Source organism: Mastigoproctus giganteus, chromosome 6, assembly GCF_048544385.1.
Source record: "Mastigoproctus giganteus isolate SK-2022 chromosome 6, ASM4854438v1, whole genome shotgun sequence".
NCBI classification, from domain to species: domain Eukaryota; kingdom Metazoa; phylum Arthropoda; class Arachnida; order Uropygi; family Thelyphonidae; genus Mastigoproctus; species Mastigoproctus giganteus.
This window is the reverse complement of record NC_143580.1, coordinates 29,642,123-29,666,773: the sequence shown is the minus strand read 5'-3', so window position 1 is coordinate 29,666,773 and position 24,651 is coordinate 29,642,123. Positions and strand designations below refer to the sequence as shown.

Here is a 24,651-nt window from a genome sequence, read left to right as displayed (position 1 = left end):
ATAACAATTAAAAACTTTATCTGGAGATAGCAGTGAAATAGTACTGCTTTCACTTATTCTCTTAGGTGGCACCATGATAATGGTCAAAATTAAATTTTCTTTAAAGAACTTCACAGGGTTAAGTTGCAAAGAGATGCTGTCATGCATGCAAATGGAGCACATACTACATGATGATAGTTTGATGCACAGTTGTTGAAAATGATTGGACAGCATGAATTTCAACTTCACCACAATAACCCGATGTGTAACAAATATTACATACAAGATGTACAAAAGCTCCCACTTCACTCTCAAACAAAACTGAACTGACTCTACAATCCAGAAAGAAAGAAAGAAAGAAAGGAAGGAAAGGATGTAGAGACAAAGGGATAGAGTATAATTCTCTGAAGAAATAGCCGATGGGACACAGTCCATGTGGCTTGAATGTTGTGGGGGTTTTCTCTGAAGTGTTTCGACATAGTTCACCTGTCTCAAACACGTGTTGAATATTTCTTCAGAATTTTTAAAGCAGAAAATGAAATATTAACTTTAGTTATTTCACCTAGATTCTAGTTACACTGCAGGTTATTATCCAACATAGTTTGTATGGGAACAAAAATAAAAATTTATACTTATTGTTCCTTCATTCGACTTCACTCTTACAAATTATGCAGAAAGTATCCTTACTATTTTTCCAAAAAAATTTACGCAAGTCCAAAGTTACGTAACTCAGGCCTGCATAAGTTGGGAACTGTGTGTGTGCGTGCTTGTGTGTTTTGTAATATGATCCAAGTTGAATACGTTCCTTGCATTTAACATTCAAAAGCTGTATCACAGGAATTCCTCAGTGTAGAATTATTCTTTAATGTTTACAAAGAAAATTCTTTAACATATAAACTACTGCAGTAGAATAGTTAAATTTGAGAGTATAATTATCAAAGTAAGTGTCAAATATTAAACTAACGAGAGACACTTCGCTGCATTCTAATATAGTTTTAATTAGAATTTGGAAAATAGGTAAAGGTAAAAGGTAAACTGCAGCCATTTTCAATCCACTGCAGGATGGAAGCCTCCTCAATGGTTCATGTTGAGGGAAATGAATTATTATCTGCCACACTGGTCCAGTGTGGGTTGGCAGATCGACCATATTTAACACGGTCTACTCAAAGAGCATGTGCTATTGCACTCCCGCTCCTGACCAGCCAGCTACAGAGGATGTTGAACTTGGAAAATACTTTGCATTAAATGTATAATTTAACTAACCTCATGTCTCAGATTATTTTTATAATTACTCTTCAGTGGATTGCATTATTTGCAGCATTTAAATACTATATACAAAAGTTGCATGCACAGGTTACAATTTAAAGGAAATGATCTAATGCCTAGAATCATCTTTATTCATGGCCATATGGTTATCTTCTGATTAGTTAGGATGATGTGGAGGCAGTTGGTTGTTTGCTGCATACCAGTGGGGTAATGTGCCATATAGATTCATCAGAAAGTGTATGGAAGCTGCAGGAGTACTAATTGGATTTTTTCTGCCTTCTTTTATAGACGTTACTGCAAATGGTATCTGATGACTTGTTGGAACTTTTATATCACAAACTTTTAGAACAGATCCCTGGGATGTTTTCAGCTGATAGTTTGTGATCTCAGGTAACTGTGGGCCATGAAGTGCTTAACAGATGTGTTGGAGTAAAAGGACAATTTATCCTGGCCCTGTTTGTTGAAATTCGATGGAGTTCCTGTGTTTTTTCCAAGGTTCACCAAGTTCTGTTCTTCTGTGGTTACAAATAGTAAATAAGACCTTGGATTGCTGTAGAAAAGATTTTCATGAAATTTTATATTTAGTTTCCTTAGAAAGATTTGTCAAGCCATCCAAAATTTCATTAAAATCAGATGAACAGAAATTGTCTTAATAAGTAAATGTGAAAGTAGGAGTGAAGATGTGAGTGAAAGTTACACAAGATGCCAAAAGCTAGAAGGAAAAGGATAGCAGAAACATTTATTAATGTTTCATTTATTAATGATAGCAGAAAAAAATTATTAATATTTCATCTATTAGTGATAGCAGAAAACATTTAACACACACACACACACAAGTTGTATTAATATTAAATTAAATTCAGTATGCATAAATGGATGTGAAAGAAACACAAGGTGCGAGAATTATAAGGGTGAGGAAAGTAGAAAAAGAAGAGTAGAAAAAATAATACAGTATTGTTAATATCCTAGAGGTTATGATGAATTAAGTAAATTATGGGCTGAATTGCCAAACCAATATAAAGTGGGGGAACTGTAAAGTAAAATTAGTACAACAAAATACTAATAAAATGAAAATGGTATAGCTGTCATCAGATATGGGAGGAGAACATTTTTAGTAAATGGTCTAATATAGGTAAAGCAAAAATGCTTGATCTAATGTCAGCTGAAATAAATATTGATACATGATCAGGTATTTCATCACGGACTACACCTGACCATGTATCAGGAACTGTGTTTCTGTATTTAAAATACTCCTTTTTCCCTTCCCCATCCTTAATTTAATACCTCACCCTTATACCATTTGCTTGTTCCAAATCTATTTTTAAAATACATTGATTTCTTATCTATACAAAATTAAATCCTACACTAAATTCCACATTTTTATCCCAACTCTATACTTGTTTTTACCTAAAAATTTACACTGTGTTAGGACTACCTTGTCCATACTGTATTAGAAAGTGCTAATTTAATGTTCATTACATTTTGGCCTTTCACTTTTCTTCTACTACTATGGACAAGTATAGAAATGCAGTTCCTGATACATGGTCAGGTGTAGTCCCTTGATGAAATACCTGATCATGTATCAGTATTTATTTCAGCTGACATCTGATCAAGCATTTTTGCATTACCTATATTAGACCATATACTAAAAATGTTCTCCTCCCATATCTAATGACAACTATACTATTTTCATTTTTATTTGCATTTTATTAGCATTTTGTTGTACTAATTTTACTTTACAGTTCCCCCACTTTATATTGGCTTGGCAATTCAGCCCATAATTCTATTAATTCATCTTAACCTTTAGGATATTAACATTCTTTCACCTTTCACAAAATGGCGCCTCCGTAGCCAGGTGGGAAGGAGCAGCAGTGCGTAGCACACGCTTCTTGATTAGACCGGGGTTCGAGCCCATCACCACCAAATACAGAGGGTGCGGAAAGGTCAGGGAATGACCACCGCATATCCCGGAGCAATATGGCCTTAGTTGCTAATGCTCCAAATAACAAAAACAAACAAACCTTTCACAAATCTACTACACTTCTTTTTCTACTTTCACACCCTTCTGGTTACTGGCACTTTGTGTAACTTTCACATCCAATTATGCATACTTTATTCAATATATTAATACAAACTTATACATACTCTTGCATCCTTTAATGCTGCATTGCACTTTTAGGTATATCTGTCATATGTAATTTATTAATCTTGCATTCACTGAAACCATTTCATAAGCTCTCTTTTCTGTATAACTCTTTAAACATTTCCTTTAAAGGGTTACATTGAATACTCATTTATATATATATATATATATATATATATATATATACATAAAACTGTAAAAATTATGAGTTAGAAGAAAAGAAAGAAAGAAAAAGAATAAGATGACCACAAATATAAGAAATATCCAACATGTCGTGTAACATATAGTAGAAAGAAAGAAATAAATAAATAACAAAGACAAGTGAAAATGGAAGATACGTGGCAAGAATATGTGTCGAAAATATTTTTAAAAATATTAAGTATAGGGCAATGTAGCCAAAATTATAAGCCAATAATTAATAAATTGAGACTGGCACCCACTTGATAACATCAAGGACAAAAAATATGAAATATCACTAAAATGACAAAATGAATCAACCACAAAAGAAAAATAGATATAGATCAAACAAAAGGAACAGGAATAGACGACTATTGCATCCAATTGTGTTGGAAGGCCCCTTGATACAGCAGCTGTGAACAGTACTACATTTTGAACATAATGCAGATTACTGCAACAGGCATTAAGTGCAATTCCAGCCTGCCGAAGCAATAAAATCACATCGCAAAGGCCCTAATGTAGTAACAGTTTTATAATTTTGGCTATATTTGCTCTATACTTAATGTTTTTCAAAAACTTTTTTGGAATATATTCGTATCACGTACCTTCCATTTCCACTTCTCTCTTCATTATTTATTTATTTGTTTTTTTTTACTCATTTTCGCTTTTTTTTTTTTTTTTTTAATTTATTGCTTCTGTGTTGCGCGACATGTTGCATATTGCATGCGCAGCCAATTACATTTGTGGTCATTTTATTTATTTATTTTTTTTTTTTTCCTTTCTTTCTTTTTGTCTTTCCTTCTTTTTCCTAACTCATTATTTTTACAGTTTTGTTTCTAATGGATGTAGTGAGTGCTAGTTACTTTGCACTGCTCATATTGTCCTCTATAATATGTCTATAATCTATTTTTTGTTATCAACTTCATATCTTTCTTTATGACAGTAGTCTGGTCTAGTGGTGATTGTTCAAGCTATTCTGTTCTTACGTTACTGCATTAGGAACTCCGTGACGCGATTTTATTGCTTCACTGGGCTGGCATTTCACTTAACGGCTTTACTCCTTTGAAACATCTGGGTTGTTTACTTTTGCTTATTACCAAAAGCTTCAGTTTTTCATTACCAACCATATTTGCTCTGACTGTAATTCAATTCCTTACTGTTTTTATTACCTAAACATTTATCACCTTTATAAGTAAGTGTCTTGTTTGGCAAACATTTAAAAAATTTTTACCTCAATTACTCTTTTCTCAATGTTGAATGTCTTTGAGCTCATTGTCCTCCACATTTTTTTTTTTTTTTTTTCAAAACTTTCTTTCCAATGGGTACAGTCTTTTTCGATTAAAACTCCACTTTCACCAGAAATAACTTTTTCCCGTAAGCCATGGCACTTTTTAAATTTGTCCAGCCAACGAGAACTGGCTTGGAATGTTTTATGTTCCAGAAAAGATGCATAATCCATAGTCTTATCTTTATTAATAGCTCTGATATCAGCATGTTTTGGTCGCAAATCAACTTCACCCACTTAAAAACAGGTTCATCTACATCTTCATACAGGCATAATTTTGCGTGCTTCCAACTAGGTCCCGTTTCCTCAAACAGTTTTAGAATTGAAACATGGTTTTCCAGAATGTTTGACACTACTGGCAGGGATAGAAAATTTTAAAGTGTTTTTTTTTTTTTTTTTTTTTTTAAATGTCCAATCTACACTATTAAGCACTTCCGCTACACCCAAAGATTTCCTCTTAGATATTGTAAGGTTACTTGCACATACCATGTAAACAGAGACAGATGAAATGTAATGAAATTGTGGATGACTCATTTCTGCAAAACAACAAGAATGTCCAGGATAAAGGAAACCCACTCTCTCTCCTAATTCTCTAATAGGGTGCTTATAGTAGAAAACAAGTTGACCAGAGCAAATGTCTGCTTTGGGAATATACCTTAATCCTTGCCAATGGCTGTGGATATATAGATAGCAGGTCTCTCGAAATCAGTTTGTTATAATGAAATGTTATTTGTTATACGGAAACTATTTTCAGCGTAATGACCAAGGGAAAATAAAAAAAAAAAATCGCGCTAGAAAAAAAATTCACCATACGGAAGTTCATTAAAGAGAGGTCCTACTGTGTGTGTGTGTGTGTGTGTGTGTGTGTGTGTGTGTGTGTGTGTGTGTGTGTGTGTGTGTGTGTGTGTGTGTGTGTGTATATATATAAATGCATATTAAATGTAACCTCTTAAAGGAAATGTTTAAAAAGTTATATATGATGAAGAGGTATTCTGTTGATGAAATGGTTTTAATGAAAAAAAAGGTTAATATAAATCAGGTATGACAGATGCACCTAAGAGTGCAAAGCAGCATTAAAGGATGCAAAAGTATATACAGGGTGTCTCAAAAATATTAGTACAAACGTTTAGGGGAGGTAGGTAACATCTAAAGGAATGTGAATCGCATAGGAACCCATAACTGGAAACGTCACCATAAATCGTTACACAGCGCTGTTCATCAATTTGCGAGAGGGAAAATTTCTGGTTTACTCATTCAAGCAGTATTATTTTTTATTATTATTAAATCTGTTTATTGCTCTGCCGAAGAGCCACCCCCTGGTGTGGCTCTTCGGCAGAGCAATAAAGTTGCCGCACGAAGAGCATGCATCGATATACAAACTGTGAGCTGGCAGACATGCACCTAGTGTATGGATTAGCAGAGGGCAATGGACGAGTCGCTCAACGAATTTATGGAGAACGCTTCCCAGACAGACAGACATGTACCGGACCACCGTTTGTTTGCGCGTGTGCATCAAACTTTGTGCGAATATGGGTCATTTAGACGTAACAGGAGTAGTGCGGGCAGACCACATTCGACGCGAACTCCCCACCATGGAAGAAAGTGTGTTGAAAGCCATCCAGAATAATCCTACTACCAGCACACGTGCTGTTGCCTCTGCCCTATGAGTATAGTGTGCAGTGTGTCTGGCACCACGATTCCTTACACCCCTTTCATCTCCAATGGGTTCAGTTACTGCTCCCCCAAGATCATCCTGCACGTGTAGCTTTTGCACAGTGGTGTCTCCAAGAAAGCGTTCAAGACTTGAATTTTCCAGCCTATGTTTTGTTCACAGATGAGGCTTATTTCACTCAGGAAGGCTTATTCAATCAGCACAATGCTCGTGTGTGGGCTCATGACAACCCACACGGTGTGTGCCCCCATGTGGAACAACATCGCTTCGCAATAAATGTGTGGGCAGGTATGGTCTGTGACTGCTTAGTTGGCTCATACCTGTTACCATCCCGCATGAACTTTCTTGAACAAGTTCTACCAGGGTTACTTGACAATATTCCAGCAAATGTGAAATGCAACATTTGGTTTCAACATGACGGGGTGCCTGCCCATTATGGAAGGTGTGTTCGTGACCATTTGAACAGGCATTTTGGGCGTTGATGGATTGGCCGTTGCCTATCCTCCACGCTCACTTGATTTATTGAGCTTTGATTTCTTTCTGTGGGGGGCCCTCAACTTGTCTGCGCGGCTGCTACTGTCAAAGAAACTCCAGGTGTGTTCAACCGTGTCCGCCAATCCATGCTGCGTCGGCGTCATGCATGCATTGCGTCTCATGGTGGAACCTTCAAGCATCTGTTGTAACATCGTGAAATGCATCCATCTCGTACTCCATTGTTAATATTATGTCAAATGTTTGCCACTAATTACTGTCTTGTGTCATTCTGCTTCTTGTGCCTCTGCTACTACTTTCCTGTGACGTTTCCGGTTATGGGTTCCTGTGTGATTCACATTCCTTTAGATGTTACCTACCTCCCCTAAACGTTTGTACCAATATTTTTGAGACACCCTGTATAAGTTTGTATTAATATATTGAATAAAGTATGCATAAATCGATGTGAAAGTTACACAAAGTGCCAGTAAGCAGAAGGCATTTGTGAAAGGTGAAAGAATGTTAATATTCTAAAGGTTAAGATGAATTAATAAAATTATGGGCTGAATTACCAAGCCAATAGAAAGAGGGAGAACTGTAAAGTAAAATTAGTACATAAAAATTTTTTTTGTTATGAAAACTCCAAACATGAGAGGTATTGGAACCTATAGTACTTAGTACCGTGCTTGAGTTGGAGGTTGAGAAGATAAAAGGAGATACTTGTTGACATTAGACTTGAACTTCTGTAGTCTGTAATTTTCAGGAAATACGTATGAAGGAAGGTTGTTCCAGAAAACGGCAGTTGAATGAATAAATGAGGAAGATGAAGAGTTGGTTCTGTGAGTTTGAAGTTGGACAGTAAATGGATGTTGGCTAGTTTAATAAGAGTTGGCGGTGGGACGATAATTGGATGGGAGGGATTTGTCACCCTTTTTAGGAACTGGCTGGATATGAGCAAATTTCCAAGCAGAAGGGAAAACACCTTAGGAATAAGAAAGTGAAAAAAGCAGCAAAGAACAGGAGTAAGTTCAGGAGCACAGGTTTTGAGAACAAGTGGAGAAATACCATTGGAACCTAGTGCTTTCTTAGCATCAAGATTCGTCAAAATCCTTCTGACATCCTTTTGATGGAAGACCACAGGAGGTATTGAATGGAGCGTGTTGGGAATGGCAGGAAGTGTTTTACCAAGATCATTAATACACGAGTTGGAAGAAAAATGGGATGCTAGCAGGTCAGCTTTTATCCTTGGCTGAAGTGACAACAGAACCATTTTGGACACAAGTGGGGGCAGAGATGGGCAAAAGTTGCGGCCAATAACTTTGGCAAGAGACCAGAATGCTTGGCTACCATTAGGGCAAGAAGCAAGTTTTCTACTCTTAGCCTGTTCAAACTCTAGTTTGGACTGATTAATAACTGCTTTACAATTGTTGCGAGCTTTGGTGTAGACAGAAAATGAAACTGAAGAATTGGAAACAAGCCAATTATGATATACAACGTTCTTCTCTTGAACAGCCTTAGCACATTTATTTGAAAACCAAGGTTTAGATAAAGGATGAGATTTTAAAGTGGAGTGTGGAATAAAGGATTCCATTCCTACAAGAATAATTTCACTGACACGATCTGAGCAAATGTTGACATCAGAAGTTTTGAAACAGTAATCCAACCAAGGAAAATAAGAAAAGAAATCTCGCAGGTCATCCCATTTTGCATTCTTGTAATGCCAAACAACATGAGGTTGGGAATAGCCATGAGATAAAGGTTCCATTGGAGAAGAGACAATCACCAAGTTGTGATCTGAAGTGCCTAAAGGACCACTCACTTCGACCATGTACTTAGAAGGGTTGTTTGTGAGAAAAAGATCAAGCGTGTTGGCTGTATGGTTAGGATTGTCCAGTATTCTTGTAGGTAAATGAACAATCTGTGCAAGGTCATTAGTAATTGCAAAAGCCTCAGAATCTCGACCAGCTGGGTCAGTGTTACTAGAAAATGGAAGCCAACTGGAGTTGTGAACATTAAAATCACCAAGGAAAATTACCTCACTGTTAGGAAAATTGCAAAGAGAGAAAGTCAAAGAGCTCCAAGCAATTAGTGGAATTGGGAGATCAGTAGAGACAACAGATGAATTTGGCACAATAAGGTAGGGAGATTTTAAGCCAGAGAAGATCGAAAAGAGGAGATTTCAAATTACCAAGTCTCTGACAGGGAATATCGGAACGGGCATATGCATAAGGTATCACCTTTTAGGTGAAAGGAATCGTACAGCAAATAATTTGGGCAATTGAGATGAGCAGTAGTTGAATCACCTGATAACTGAGATTCTGTCAGAAATAGTACAAGGGGTTTGGCAGACTGCAAGTGGAAATGGACGTCGTTGAGAATAGAATTGAGATCACATGTATTTGTGAAATGAACTAGTAAGTAAAATACTAATAGTGAAAAAGTGAAATACTAGGAAGGAAAATACTAATAAAATAAAAATAAAAAAATGCAAATAAATTGAAAATGAAATGATAGTGTTATAGCTGTCATCAATTATGAGGGGCAACATATTTAGAAAATGGTCAAATATAGGTAAGGCAAATATGTTTGATCTGATATCAGCTGAAATAAATAAATATTGATACGTGATCAGGTGTTATTTAATAACTTTTTCTTTGCTTTTTATCTTTCCGCTGTCTCGTTTTTCTACTGTACTTCCCGTTTATAAAGCTATCAGGGTATACGAGGAAAATACGAACATTCCTGCTATCCTAATTCTGTTGCTATTTTTTGTCTTTATCTAAAATACTCCTTTTTTCCTTCCCCATCCTCAATTTAATACCTAACCCTATACCATGTACTTTTCCAAATTTAATTAAATCATTTAAATCCTATCTATACATAATTAAATCCTACACTAAATTCTACATATTTATTCTAACTTGATCCTTATTTTTACCTAAATAAATTACTGCATCGGGACTACCTTGTCCATACTGTATTAAAATGTGCTAATTTCATTTTCGTTGCTTTTTGGCCTGTCACTTTTCTTCTACTACTATGGACAAGTATAGAAACACAGTTCCTGATACATGGTCAGGTATAGTCCCCTGGTGAAATATCTGATCATGTATCAGTATTTACTTATTTCAGCTCATAATTCTATTAATTCATCTTAACCTTTAGGATATTAACATTCTTTCACCTAATATATCAATGCACGTATAATGTTTAATTGTTTAATCCTACAATAGAATTAATGCTACATAACTGCAGCATTATCACAACTGAAAATTTAATAAAAATACAACATAGACTTAAAGGTAGTGTTCAAGTATATATACGTGTGTGTGTGTGTGTGTGTGTGTGTGTGTGTGTGTGTGTGTGTCCGCTCAGAGCCCATGACAAAAGTAGCAGGGGGAGATGGCCATGTGGATGAATGTAGTTTTTTCCGTTTTTTACCTTCTTCCCTAATTATTTCCTTTTTCTTTCCTGTCTAACCATTTATTCCTTTCTGTATTTCTTTTTAAAATTGATTTTATAATCCTTTAGCTTTATCTTATTTTAATTTCTCCATTTCCTCTAACCTTTTAAATTGCATTTAATTTAATTTTACAACATAGGTCTTTAGGCAAACCGGCATCTGCTAGCACACCAAATTGCTAGACAGCATTGTTAGGCCTTAATGCCTGAAATGCCTTCCATTCAAAATATAAATTACACAACATACACAAACCCAAAAATAAATAGGATCATGCCCTAATTCAAACAATGTGCATATAATGTTTAATTGATTATGTTTACAATAGTATTAACACCACATATCTGCAACTACAATACAACTGAAAATGTATTCCTTTAAAGCACATAAAACATAATTTTAGCAGTTAAGTATATATAAAAGTTCCGACCATTTATCTGGCAAGCTTGGGACCAGAGGTGACCCAGATTTCTGGATTTTCTGGATTTCTGGACCAAGGCTTAATATATACTTAAAATAAACAATGAAAAGTAAAGAAAGAAATTGTATTTAACGGATACAAATTAATACACTTCTAATGCAGGGTCTGTTTAATCAATATTAATCCACTAATCTTCATCTGAAGACAATTCAACATCTGGGGTGACAAGTACAGGAAGAGAAGCAGCACAGGTATTGGAGGTTGAAGGTTGAGGCTCAGACTGAACTTCACTTGAAAGTTTCTGTTGATCTTTGGAAATATGTCTTGCAGATTCTGTTGTTCCATATACTTTAGTTTTTCTTTGATAAAAACCTCTTGTATTTTATACATCCACATTATATGCTGCTCACTGATGAAGCTCTTTTGCTGCATTCCCCGAATCAGCACCGCAGTCAGGCTGATGCACCTATCTAGACACTTTCTCTTCTTTCAGTGCACTGTCATCACCATTGTCATCGTCACTCTCATCTGATTTGTTCTTATCGGCATTCATTACCATATCTACAATTTCACTATCAGTGAGTTAGAGCACAACTGGACCATCACCATCAAGAGAGTTTATACACTCTTGTATAGCCCCTTCATCAAGTGACTTTGGCTACTTCACATGACAAACCTTTTGTATATTCCAATAAATTCTTCACTATTTTTTCCTCACCAGGCATGTGAAAACCATAAAAATCAGGTTCATCATCACCATCAAGAAATAAGTTAGATAGCCATAGTTTATGCCAGCCATTTATCAAAGTATCCTTGGGTACATTGTCCCAGGACTTTGCTGCACTCCAAAGTGCGTCTTTAGCATTAAATGCTTTCTGAAATTCTTTTATCCCTGTACTTTGTTGCAAGTGTCTAGCATTTTCCACAGAAATACAACCCTGTACCTGCAGTTGAATGCACGAAGAATGCCTTGGTCTAAAGGCTGAATTAGCGAAGTACAATTGGGATGCAAGTAAACAGCACCTATATTGTCCTTGACTAGAACTTCAGCGGGAGGGTGTGCAGAACAATTATCAAGCACTAAAATAATTTTTCAGTCATCAGGTAGTCCCACAGATTTACAATGAGCCCTGGCATCACACACAAAGTTCTTTAGAAACCAATTGGTGAAAATCCGTGTTGTAATCCAAGCTCGCTTATTTGCCTTATAAATCACAGGAAACACCCTGACTCTTAAATTCTCTAGGATTCTGACTTTTCCCAACAGTGAGTAACTTGCACTTGTGGGTGTCGGCTGTGTTGGAACATGCAAGAATTGTAAGTCGTTCCCTGGAATCCTTATACCCTGCTGGTGCTGACTCATCTGGTATTACATACGATTTCCTTGGTATGTAACGCCAGAATAAAGTAGTTTCATCTGCATTGTACACCTGTTCAGCTGACAGTCCCTCATCAGAAATCAACTTGGCAAATTCATCTAAATATGCCTCTGCAGCATTGTGGTCTGCAGAAGCCTTTTCTCCACAAACCTTCAGCTTGCAAATGCTGTGCCTTTGTTTAAATCTGTTGAACCACCCAGATGAAATTCACATGGAGTTGTCAAATTTAATTCCTCATGAAAAAGTTTAGCTTGGGCCATTATAATGGAACGATCAACTGGACACTTTTCACTCCGACGCTGCCTAATCCATTCAAGTAATACACACTGTCCACTCTACACTCTTTGACTGGTGTAAAGGCTTGTCCAAATGCTGCACTGAAGCACCTTTATCGAGTCTCATAAGTAACTCTACTTTCTTCTATATACTAAGCGCAAATTGTTTCCTTTTAGACATGGTATTAAATGAAAATTGTAATGAATTGGGACAAATAATCACATAAATGTAGAGGGGCAAGTGCACACAGCAGCTGTCATACTGAAACTGATGTGCGATTGATTGCTATGATTAACGCTTGCTATATTCCTTATCTGCACGTTGTCAAAAAAAGACGGCCAGTTTCAAAAATAGCCGGTTTTCTGGAAGTCGGATAAATTGTATATCAATGAAAACAATTCATAACTGCCTGTGCTGTTATGTTTTAAACTGCTGTAAGCAGTTTAAAATGTTTGAAGTTTCATACCAAAGCTTCAAACATCTTTTGCATATTTCAGCGATGTAATCAAGGTTTGTTTTATTTTAATATTCCTTTTGATATTCAGATTCACCATTTGGCATTAAGTGTTGTGTTTTTAATCTGTATCCAGGGTAAATTTTAATGAAAAATATGTTATAATTGAAAGGGTTCAAACCCAGATTTATCAGGAAAGAAAAAAAAAATTATTCTTTGGAATATAATTTCTTAAGTATGCTCATTGTTGAATAATAATGTTAGAACTAAATACAGGGTAATAGTTTCCCAATTAAAAGTGAATTTGTTTTATATGTGTATATATTTTTTTCTAAGAGAGAGATATTTTTCATAGGTATATGTAAATGGACAACTTGTAACAACTATTGGAGAAGGAGGAAGCTTTGGTGAATTGGCTCTTATATATGGTACTCCACGAGCAGCAACTGTTAAGGTATTTCCATTTCTTGAATTATATTATAATCTTTATATGCACATACAAGTATAGGTGGCACCTCCATAGCCAGGTGGGCAGGAGCAGCCGTGCATAGCGCACGCTTCTTGATCCGACCGGGGTTCAAGCCCGTGACCACCAAATACGGAGGATGCGGAAAGGTCAGAGAATGACCACCGCATATCCCCGGAGCAATATGGCCTTAGTTGCTAATGCTCCTAAAAAACAAAATAACAAACAATAACAAGTATAGGTGTTGATGGTACAGTTTTATTATAATTATTTTAGATGAATATCATGTAATGGTCACATTGTTTACAGGTTACTCAGCAACAAAATATGAACGAAAAAATAATGGCCAGAGGTGGATTTAACGGCGGGCGCACCAGGCGCGCGCCCTGGGCCCTGACTTCTGAAGGGCCCACGCAAAACCCCAACAAATTAGTTGAACATATAGTTCAAAACTTTGTGATTATTATTATGCTATTATTAATTATATTATACATATATTATATTCAAATTTTATTGGAAATAAAACATTAATAGTACATAATATTTTTTATTTATTTAAAACATTGGTTAACATGTATTTTTTTTTCCCTGTCTCTCTCTTTTTTTTTAAGGGGCCCAATATTTTAAGCTCATCATTTGTAGCATATTATGTATTTCTTTATCTTTTGCAGAATTTCAGAAATTAACTGACTTGCAAAGGAAGTTTTCATAACTATTCATCTTTCATCTGCTTTAATCAAAATCATTATGGCTGTTACCAAAATAAATTAATTGAAAATCGCAAGATAAAGTGAATATAAGAGTGGTATTGTATTTAGTTTAGTAATCATGTGGGCTCAAATCGTGATCACTCAATCATAAAAAGAGTACATAAGTACACAAGTGTGCTTGAGGGACTGTTTCAGCCTCAAGTGACTACTAAATATGGTGCTGTACTTGTATTCTCTGTATTTTGTGAACTCTTCTGTGTTCATGTGGTCATCATGGAGTATAAATAAAAAATTGATTATATTTGCCTTTGGCATACATTTCAGTTAATTTTGGTAACAGTCTTAACTTTAATTAAAGCAGATGGGAGTTGACTAGTTAATTTTTTCTATCAATCCTTTATGGTTAAAATCCTAAACCATAAGGTTGCTATAAAAAAACCTTTTATAGAGTTTTTAATCAACCAGCACTTACAAGGAAAGGCAAGGGATCAAATCTCAATGTTAAACACTATTTTGTTTTTGTTTTTTTTTGTTTTTTTTTTGTTCACAATAAAAATAATAGGTTGAATCTAATTTTTTTCAGTCCAGTTTTTATTTTTATTTCTTTATCACAAAATCTTTAGTATTATTATTAGTTTCCGCACATCTATTCTACAGATGTAGAATAGATGTGCGGAAATTTTCCTTTAGCCAGCGGGTGGTTAATTGCTGGAACAAACTTCCATCTGTTGTTGTGGAAGTTGATAGATTGAATAAATTTAAGGAGGAACTGGACAGGCATTTGGAGGGAATGGTGTGATTTTTTTTTTTTTTTTTTTTTTTCTTTTGGCTGATGCTGCATAAGCTCATACATTTGCTTTCTTACAGAAAACAGCTTATTGCTAAATAATTTTTTGTATGAAAAATCTATCAGTATATGAAAAAAAATTACAATTTCATGTTATGAAAGTGCACCAAACATCATTTATTTGCAAGTTAAAGAAACTGACATTCGTTAATACGTAATCGTAAATGTCAAAAAATAACTCATTAATAGGTAAAATGATATTGTTACTAATTCTTACATTGTACCTTCAGAAGGCAAACAATCATTTGCATGATATTCATCATAAAAACAGCAAAAATAAATAAAATATCATAAAACCAAGAGCATCAAATAAAGGACATCATTTCACAGTCACATATTGTATTTTTTATTTCATCTGGAAATAAAATCCAGTTTACATTTAAAAGTACACTTCTGGTATTCACTAATTTCAATGCAATTCAGGTATATATTGCAGTAATTATTATAAATCAGTGACAGCAATAAATCGCAGACTGGATGTAAGAAAATTTGCCTTTAGTTAAGAGTAATCAGCAACAGGAATAAGTTACCACCAGCCTTCTGAAGTTAGACAGCTTATGTATATTTAAAGAGCAATTAGATAAATATTTGGAAGAATGAGAATAAATATTTGGATATAAAATGACCAGTGACAGGAAAAATCATAGAAGTGATAATTAAAAATTCAGTATTCAGTCATCTGGATAGAAATTATTTTCCCAAAAGAGCAGTTTTCTAAAGGAAAACCATGTTTAGCTAACCAGGTATACTATTACAACAGTGTCATCATGAGTTGGAGAAAGTAAATAATTTTGACAACATTAATTTGTACTTTAGCAAATCATTTGACCCTGTCTAACACTATATTGCTATTTAAGCTGGACTATACTGGAATCATGGGCAGGATTAGTAGATGGATTACAGAATGATGACTTGACAGGTGGCAAAATCTTTGGGTAACAAATGTCCAAGCAGAGGTAAGTGAAGAAAACATGAGATGATATTGGCATATGGAGAGGATGGAAGAAGGGAGATTAGTTAAAAGCAAAAACAAATCATTATAGACCCAGGGTAAGATGAAAAGGAAGATAATTCATAGTGTCAAATATGCATTTGAGGGAGAGCCTAGGGCACCTCCTTAGCCAGGTAGATAGGAGCAGCAGTGCATAGCACACGCTTCTTGATTAGACCAGTGTTCAAGCCCGTGCCCACCAAATACGGAGGATACGGAAAGGTCAGGGAATGACCACCGCATATCTCCAGAGCAATATGGCCTTAGTTGCTAATGCTCCTAAAAACCAAATAACAAATAACAAGGAGAGCCTACTCTGGCTCTGGTTAAAGATCTAACAGGAACTAGAATAGCATAGAGGAGAATAGTGAATGAAGAACTGATAATTCAGTGGGACTGATTTTTACTGTCATGATGACCTGCACAGCTACTGAGTATAACATATATGTATGCTGGTGGCAGTGATTTTTGAAAATATAAGGTGAGCAAAAGTGTAATGAAACTTAGTTCATAACCTCTATGCTAAGTTGCACAACAATTTCTGACCGGGTTCTCATGTAGTTGATAGCTTCTAGTTAGTTTGTGCACATTACCATTTCTGTGATTGTTTACAAGTTGCACTCTTTTAAATGGAAGCATCTCCAAACATACAGTTCAAATGTGTAGTTATTGAGTTTCCGACTGCCAAAATGGTTAGACCTATCAAAATTCGTCAACAATTAATAGCCATATTTAAGAACAAAACTGTTATGTGAGCAACATTCTTCATTGGGTTTTATGAATCAGAGTCAGTGAAATTTTTGTCAATGAATGGTTGCTGGAGACAACTGGTAACCTTGACAGATAAAGCACATAAATAAAAATCAGATGAACTTATTTGTAGTGATTGTTGGATCAAACAGCCAGATATCACTAGAACTTTAGGGATTTCTAAAGAACTTGTTTGGCACATTCTGTCCAAGCTAAGGCACAGAAAAGTATGCACTAGATGAATCTCCAGGAGGCTTGTGAAAGAAGTGAATGACTTTTGTCCCATTTTAAATGTTATTGTGACTGGTGAATCTGAAATTTGCCACTCAAAAGAAAAGTTAGTTGTTTCACGGTCACTTAGACTATCTCTTGCTTTCTGCCACATTTCCATGTAAAAAAATAAAAAGACAAGTCCAAATATCAATTAGCAAAGTGACCTTGATTTATTTTTGGGATTCTCAAGTGTTATATACACAAGCTTTTAAAAAAAATCAAATGAAGGTATAACGATACAACAATGTGCTTCAATATGACAACATGCAACCTCACTGCAGCCATGCAACATTAAAATCTATAATACAAGTGTCTTTTTTTAACTCCAAAACTTAAAGAATATCTCTGAGGCAACATTAAGCATTACTCTGAAGTTACAATGGAAATAATTAGATAGTTGGCTTCCCAGCTGAAAGAATTTTACTTGAATGGCTTACAAAAATTTTAGGTTAACAAATTGTATCAAGTTGGGAGGGGTGTAAAAAAATAATACATCAAATTAAAGAACTTTTATATACAAGTACCTTTTTTTTTTTTTTTTCTGTTCCTTCAAAAGTTAAGTGACAAAAGGCATTGTAAGCCATTCATTACCTTTTATTGCATAACTTTTGCCCTCATAGAAGTTGTGTGTACTCTTGAAAGCTCAGGGCCAGCGCAATTGGGCAGGCGAGGTAAGCATCGCTTACAGGTGGCAATTCAGGAGGGTGCCAAAAATTGTTTTGAAATATGCAAGTCTTACCTCTGTTTAACGAACTTCTTTATAGAGAAATTCGATATTTAGCGATTTTTTTTAAAAAATTCCCCTGGGTAATTACATTTATAATAGTTTCAGTAGAACGAAGAAAATTTCCATATAATGAACGGATTATGAGAAACTTTACTGGGAATGCATTGTTCACATCTATTGAGGTTATGGAGTCATTTAGTGCTTCTGCTAAGCATGAATTAGGAGGACGCCAAAGGGATTACCATTCTGCAATTTAGTGTTACTCTTAAAACCTATTGAACCGCTTCTCCCACATACCCAGGAGTTGTGCTGATCATCTGATTGGTTTTATACAATCAGAATGATCAGCTTGACTTCCATCGTTTACCAGTATTCAGCACAGCAGGCAAATAATTCATTTGAAATAAATACAGTACATGAAATTGCAGACACATTATTTTGCTTATCTGGATCTTTGTTTCATATTTATATTTTGCAGTTATAAAATCTTCTTTTTCTTCAAGTTCTCTGCCCTTGGGCAGGTTCAGGTCTTCATTGATGCCATGCTTCTCTATCTTGTGCTATATACTTCTAACTCCTGCATAATTTCCTCTTACCGTCCAATCCATCATTCCATCTCCCAACAGTTATCTTCCCACACATCTACCCCTCAATACATGTCCTATAGAGTTATTTTGTCTCCTTAATTCTTTACAAACGTTTTCTCATCTACTTTCCGAAACATATCATTCTCACTCTGTCCACCCATTTCACCCTTTCCATTCTCTTCCACACCTACATCTCGAAAGCTTCTTAGGCATCTAATCTCCTCTATCCCAGTGTCCGTGTCTCAGAGCCATATAGTACAACAGTCCATATTAATGTTTTCACCATTTGCTTTCTTAATTCCTCCTTGAAATTTCTTCTCAATAGTTCTTTTCTCTTACTAAATGATTCTTTCCCATTGCAGTTCTTGTTTTTATTTCTTCCACGCCTTTCCCAGTTTCTCTCATTATGCTTCCCAAGTATCTGTATATGTCGACCTGTTCCAATATTATTCCATCTAATGTTATATCGATTCTTTTTCTTGGCCACTTTGAAATTAACATTACCTTGGTTTTATTGCTGTTAATCTTCATATTTTACTCCTGTATTGTGCTGTTCAAGATGTCCAAGGAGCTCTGTAATTCTTCATTTTTAGCAATCTGTAAAATTGCAAATCTTATCATCTGCAAAACTTATTGTTTTCATCTTACTCCTCCTACTTTTACACCTTCTTTCTGCTCTTCTTTGAACTCTTTCATCAGTGCTTCTGCATATAAATCAAATAGTAAAAGGACATGGAACATCCTTGCCTTACACCCCTACCAATGGGAAATCACGGAATATTTTCAAGAAAATAGAACAGAGGAAGCATTACAAAAAATCGTTTAAAAAGACAGCATTTTGTTTATTAACATAGAGAGGAAGTTATTCAGGATCTGCAACAAAATTTCAAAATTAATTTTTTCTTTCAAATTATGGACACAACGATTTTCTCTTTAACTTAAAGGTATAGAAATATGAAAGAACGTGTAGAAATATATAAAATATTTTGTATTTCTGAATTTAAAATAAAAATGGTAATATAATGATTTCTTAAATCTTTGCAAAGATTTACGTAATAAATTCAGTGACATTGATCATAACGAGTCTGATATTGATGGTTGAGCAGTTTGTTTAGCATTTGTTTTTAGCTTTTGTTTAGCATTATTTGAAGAACTTAGAGTACTTCAAATTTATATTAAAGACAATATTACTCCATTTGAAGTGTTACAATATATTTTTAAAAACAATTTTACAGATACTTTTTCAAATGTAGCAATTGCATTAAAAATTTATTCAAATGAGGGAAACACAGGGATGCTCTTTATCAAGAAAGGCTTAAGTTCTGCAAATTGCAGCTGGAGACTAGGCTTCTGCGAGATGATCTGATTGAGGTGTATAAGGCCTTGAACGGGTTGAGCAAGCTCAATGCTGATGGGATACTTCTGCTTACTCAGATTAAGAACCTTAGGGGCATAGATTCAAATTGAGGAAAGACTGTTTTAGAATAGATGTGTGGAAGTTTGCCTTTAGCCAGCGAGTGGTTGATAGTAGGAATAAACTTCCATCTGTTACAGTGGAGGTCAACAACTTAAATAAATTCAAGCAAGAACTGGACAAACTTTTGGAGCGGTTGGGGAGGTGATTGGGAAATGAGGGGGTGTTTTTTTTTTTTTTTGGCTGATGCTGTATAAGCTTGCTTCTTTGCATCATATGCCTCTAGTAATGCTAATGCCAATTTTTCCAGTTTGTTGCCCAAGATGAATGGAGTTTTTCAAAATTAAAATTAATGAAAAATTTATGATCGACAATGCGTCAACAACGACTCTCTAATTTGTTAATAATTTCAATGGAAAATGATCCTTTGGAACAAATAAACATTTGAAAGAATTTGAAATAAAAATGAAATAATTAATAAATTCGCATCTCTTAAAGCAAGGAAACATTATAATTTTCCTTTTATTTTATTATTGTGATAAAAAGAGTACGACTACTGTGATTTAGAATTTAAAGTTTATTTCCAGAATTTCAGAATGATTTTGTTATTTTTGTTTGTTGTTTCATTATATTATACGTGAGATATAGTGTAATTCTTTTCCTTTTCAATAAATTAATAGTAATTATTTAATCTTATTTTATTTTTTAATCAAAATATTTTGGGGCAGCAAATTGGATTTCGTTTACTGGCGCAGGGTTGCAGTAAACGAAAGGGTTGCAGCGGCCCTGTGAAAGATATGAAATAAACATTAAAGAAATTGCAAAAATTGTACGAATTAATAAGAATTGGTGCAAATTCAGTATAATTCACATATATATCCAAAAATCATATCTTAAATGAGGGGGACTAAAGCAAGGCCAGTAACTGCAATCGTGCAGATATTTGAAGTTCTGGTTTAACAGAAGAATAAAGTGAGTGGGTTAGCATTGATACATTGCCATTTCTAATGCTGAAACCATAATTCAAGCCGACCGGGCTAGCCGAGTGGGTAAAGTACCTGCCCGGCAACCCAAAGGTCGCGGGTTCGATTCCCGCCTCGGGCTTGGATCAAAGTACTGCAAAAACCTTGGGAGGTGCAATATGGCTACAGAAGCCGATGCGCCAACAACTACCAAATCAAAAAAAAAAAAAAAAAAAAAAACCATAATTCAAATTCCTGAAATATGATCAATTTTTTTAATTTCTTAGATGAGTTGTTGAATGACTGGCTTTATTTATCTAAATGATATATTGAAATCAGTGACAATTTCTGAATATAAATTTTAACCCTATAATTATTTCAGCTTATTTCTAGTGTTTTTATTAAATTTTGAAGCTATATTTATTGTAGATTCCTGTTTCTTCTTCGCAGACTAAAACAGATGTAAAACTCTTTGCCATAGATAGGGATACTTATAGAAGAATATTAATGGTAAGTACATATTAGTCTTCACTGTACTTGCATACATAGCATAAAAAACATCAGTATTGCAGTCATTATATGATAATTTTTATTTAAAAAAATGTAAATAGGAGTTTGTTTATTCAGACACCTTTTCTATGACAGGTTTCTAAGGTGACTGCAGGTAGTGATTCAAAATATTAGAATATCAAGATCAGTGAAAAAAGGATTAGATCATCTAAACAGTTTTTTTTTTAAATAATTCTTAGTATTGTAAAAAAGCCCAATTAGACTTAAGAAAATTACAGTTTTTCAGACTTTTGACCCATCCACTCTGGAATATGTTAGTCCATTATGATCACTTCATACAAAGAATAATGTTTCTCGAATTTAAAATTCAGAAGAATTAAATTAAATATTTGTTTCAAATTTCATAGAGTAATACTATGACCCACCTTTTTTTTTTTTTTTTCACTCCTCTCTTAAAATTGTATGGAAAATGTCTTGTCTTTTGTTATCATATATCAGCTTTTGTTATCATATGTCACCTCCCAACTATTTGATCTATCAGTATTTTAAACTGATTACAATTTTTACTTGAAAATTACAATATACAATTTTTTTCTGACCTTGAGCCTTTTCAGATGATTGTCTTAAAAAATATATGCTGTTTTCATTAGATGTCTGTGTGCTCATACTTTTTTTGCATACAGTCGGTCCTCGTATAACACGTGTTTGCATTACACGAATTCGATCATACACGATTTATAAATAGGGGAACGTTATCTTATATAACACGAACCGAATTCGCTTATACACGATTCGCCTTTGTGTTTACAAGAAATGGCAGTCGAATGCGGAATCACCCCAACTGAACGCAACACGATAGGAACGAAGAAGATTCTGAAAATGTATTTATGTGTTTTATATCAGTGAAGGGGAAACACATTTCACCATAATAACGTAAAAACCAACACAATTCCAGCTATCGATATAATCGCAAATGCAATTAGATGGAGTTTACTACCAGTTTATAACAGATTCCACTAGCAGAAACGCAACTGGAAATTGTTTTTATTGTTTTATGGTAGTAACCCCCAGAAATGTGCTTTAGTAAAATGTGAGGTGTTAATAGTGTATCTCGGACTTTACGGTGTTGTTTATTCAGTTGCTACACGCGCGCAGCTTTGTTTCTGTGTATCAAGCGTGCCACCTCGTTTGTAATTGTGCTTTATTCCCTAAAAATTAGTAAAATACTTAAAAGGGGTGAAAAGGAAGCGTCCTGGCTAAGACACCGCAGATTCAGAGAGAAAAAAAAAAGAAGCAATATCGATAAACAGAGGCGGACTGGGTCAAAAATTCTTACCCGGGAAAATTTGTAGTGGCCTCATACTACGGTTTATGGCCAAAATCACACCGGCCTCCGGCCCACCGTGGTTTCCCCCGTAAGGCTTATGGCCAGTCCGCTTCTGTCGATAGAGAAAAAATATGAAATTGTGAAACGCTTTGAGCGAAATGAAAGACCATGTGATATTGCACGTGCTACAGACCTAAATGAGGCAACGCGGAGAATTACAAAGAATGCAGAGAAAATAAAAACCACTTTCATAGCAGGAACAACTCAAAGTGTAATTAAAATTCATTAGATTAAGACACAAAGAATTGGAAGAGATGGAACGGCTGTGATCTGTTTGGAAAAAAATCAAACAAAAAGCAAGTTTGCTTATGATAGAAGCAAAAGCATTAGCAATATTTTATTACGACTTACGTATTATAATTTATACTTACGTATTATAAAATACGTAAGTATTTTATTACGACTATTTTATTTAATATAATAAATTTTTTACGAATAAAATACGTATTTTATCCGTAAAAAATACTTTTTTAGTATTAAAAAATACTAAAAATACTTTATTATAATATTATTTTTATTAGGTATTTTAATTGTTATAAAATACGTAAGTATTTTATAACGATTAAAATGTTTTGGTTCCAAATGTGTGTTCAATCTTGGGTGGTCGGCACCTAACCCTACTTTTCCCATAGGGCCTGTTGTTTATATTGCACGATTTTGCATTGCACGAGGGTTTCTAGGAACGCAACTATCGTGCTATACGAGGACAGACTGTATTTTTATAATAATGCATGTACTGTTATAAAAATAATAGTTTCAGCTCTTTATGAGAATTTAAATAAATATTAAGCAGTAGAGAAAATAAAATAAATTTTTTAAATAAACTACTGCAAAAAATTCCAAAACAAAATTATATGGCACATATAATTTTGTTTTTGAAATGTTCTTTTTACAAAGGGAATTTGAAAAGTTCATGGCCTGGGTATGAAGGGTTTGCTTGAGTTCAGTTGCTTTTCAACATAGTCTCCTCTGGGTTTAATACACTTTTACACCAATGCTGCAATGCCTTAATTCCAGCTGCAAAGAAAGTTTTCTCTCGGGCCTCTAGGAATGCATTCACTGCAGCAGTGGTGTCGTTTTCAGTAGGAAAATGGATGCCAGGCAGGTCTTTTTTTCAAATTAGCATATAAGTGAAAGTGCAGTGGTGCTAGATCTTTTGATTATGGGGGATGGTCCAAGATTTCTAAGCTGCACTCATGCTGTGCAGCCTGAGTGCTCGACTTGGGAGAGATTCCTTTGAACTGGAGAAGTTCCAGTGTATTGCCAATACTTAAAGGCATTTCTAAGAGCAAAGTGAGTAGCTTCAGACTGGTCACTCTGACTTCAGTGGTTGGAAAAATCTTAGAGGCAATGATGCGAAAAATAATTTTGATATCATATATTTGGATTTGAGGAAAGCTTTTGACACTGTTGCGCATGGAAGACTATTGTACAAATTGGAGCAGAATGGTATTAAGGGTAAGTTGCTACAATGGATAAAAGGATGGTTAAGTGCTAGAAGACAGAGGGTGGTAATCAATGGGTGCTGCTCTTCTTGGACTAATGTTATTAGTGGAGTCCCACAGGGTTCGGTGTTAGGTCCACTGTTGTTTTGTATATTTATCAATGATATTGATGAAGGTATATCAGGCTTAATGTCGAAGTTTGCAGATGATACAAAGGTTGGCAGGGTTGTTAATGACAGTAATAGCAGTGTGCTACTGCAACAGGATCTAGATAATTTGGGCAGATGGGCTAAGAAGTGGCAACTGAAGTTTAACCTTGACAAATGCAAAGTACTACATATGGGTAGAAGTAACCCCAGAGAAACGTACCAACTGTGTGGTACTACACTTAAGGTGGTAGAAAATGAAAAAGACCTGGGAGTAATTGTGCAGTCAGATATGAAGTTTTCTGAGCAATGCAGACAGGCTGCCAGGGCAGGTCATGGGGTCTTGTCAATGATATATAGGAATTTTGCTAGCAGGGAAAAGGAGGTGATTATCCCTCTGTATAAGGCAATGGTCAGGCCACGGCTTGAGTACTGTGTACAGGTCTGGAGGCC

The 24,651-nt window shown here is 35.0% G+C and overlaps 1 protein-coding gene across 4 annotated transcripts in view; it reads left to right on the top strand.

Moving 5' to 3' along the window:
* The window catches only part of Pka-R1 (protein kinase, cAMP-dependent, regulatory subunit type 1), a 145,399-nt gene that overhangs the window by 87,017 nt on the left and 33,731 nt on the right, over positions 1 to 24,651 (top strand). For 3 of the 4 annotated variants that reach the window (XM_090375903.1, XM_090375899.1, XM_090375901.1), the window contains exons 5-6: positions 13,339 to 13,437; positions 21,140 to 21,220. In XM_090375903.1, the coding sequence (XP_090232029.1) occupies positions 13,339 to 13,437; positions 21,140 to 21,220 (180 nt within the window). The remainder of the gene's footprint in view (positions 1 to 13,338; positions 13,438 to 21,139; positions 21,221 to 24,651) is intronic. The other variant, XM_090375900.1, reaches the window with a different exon arrangement.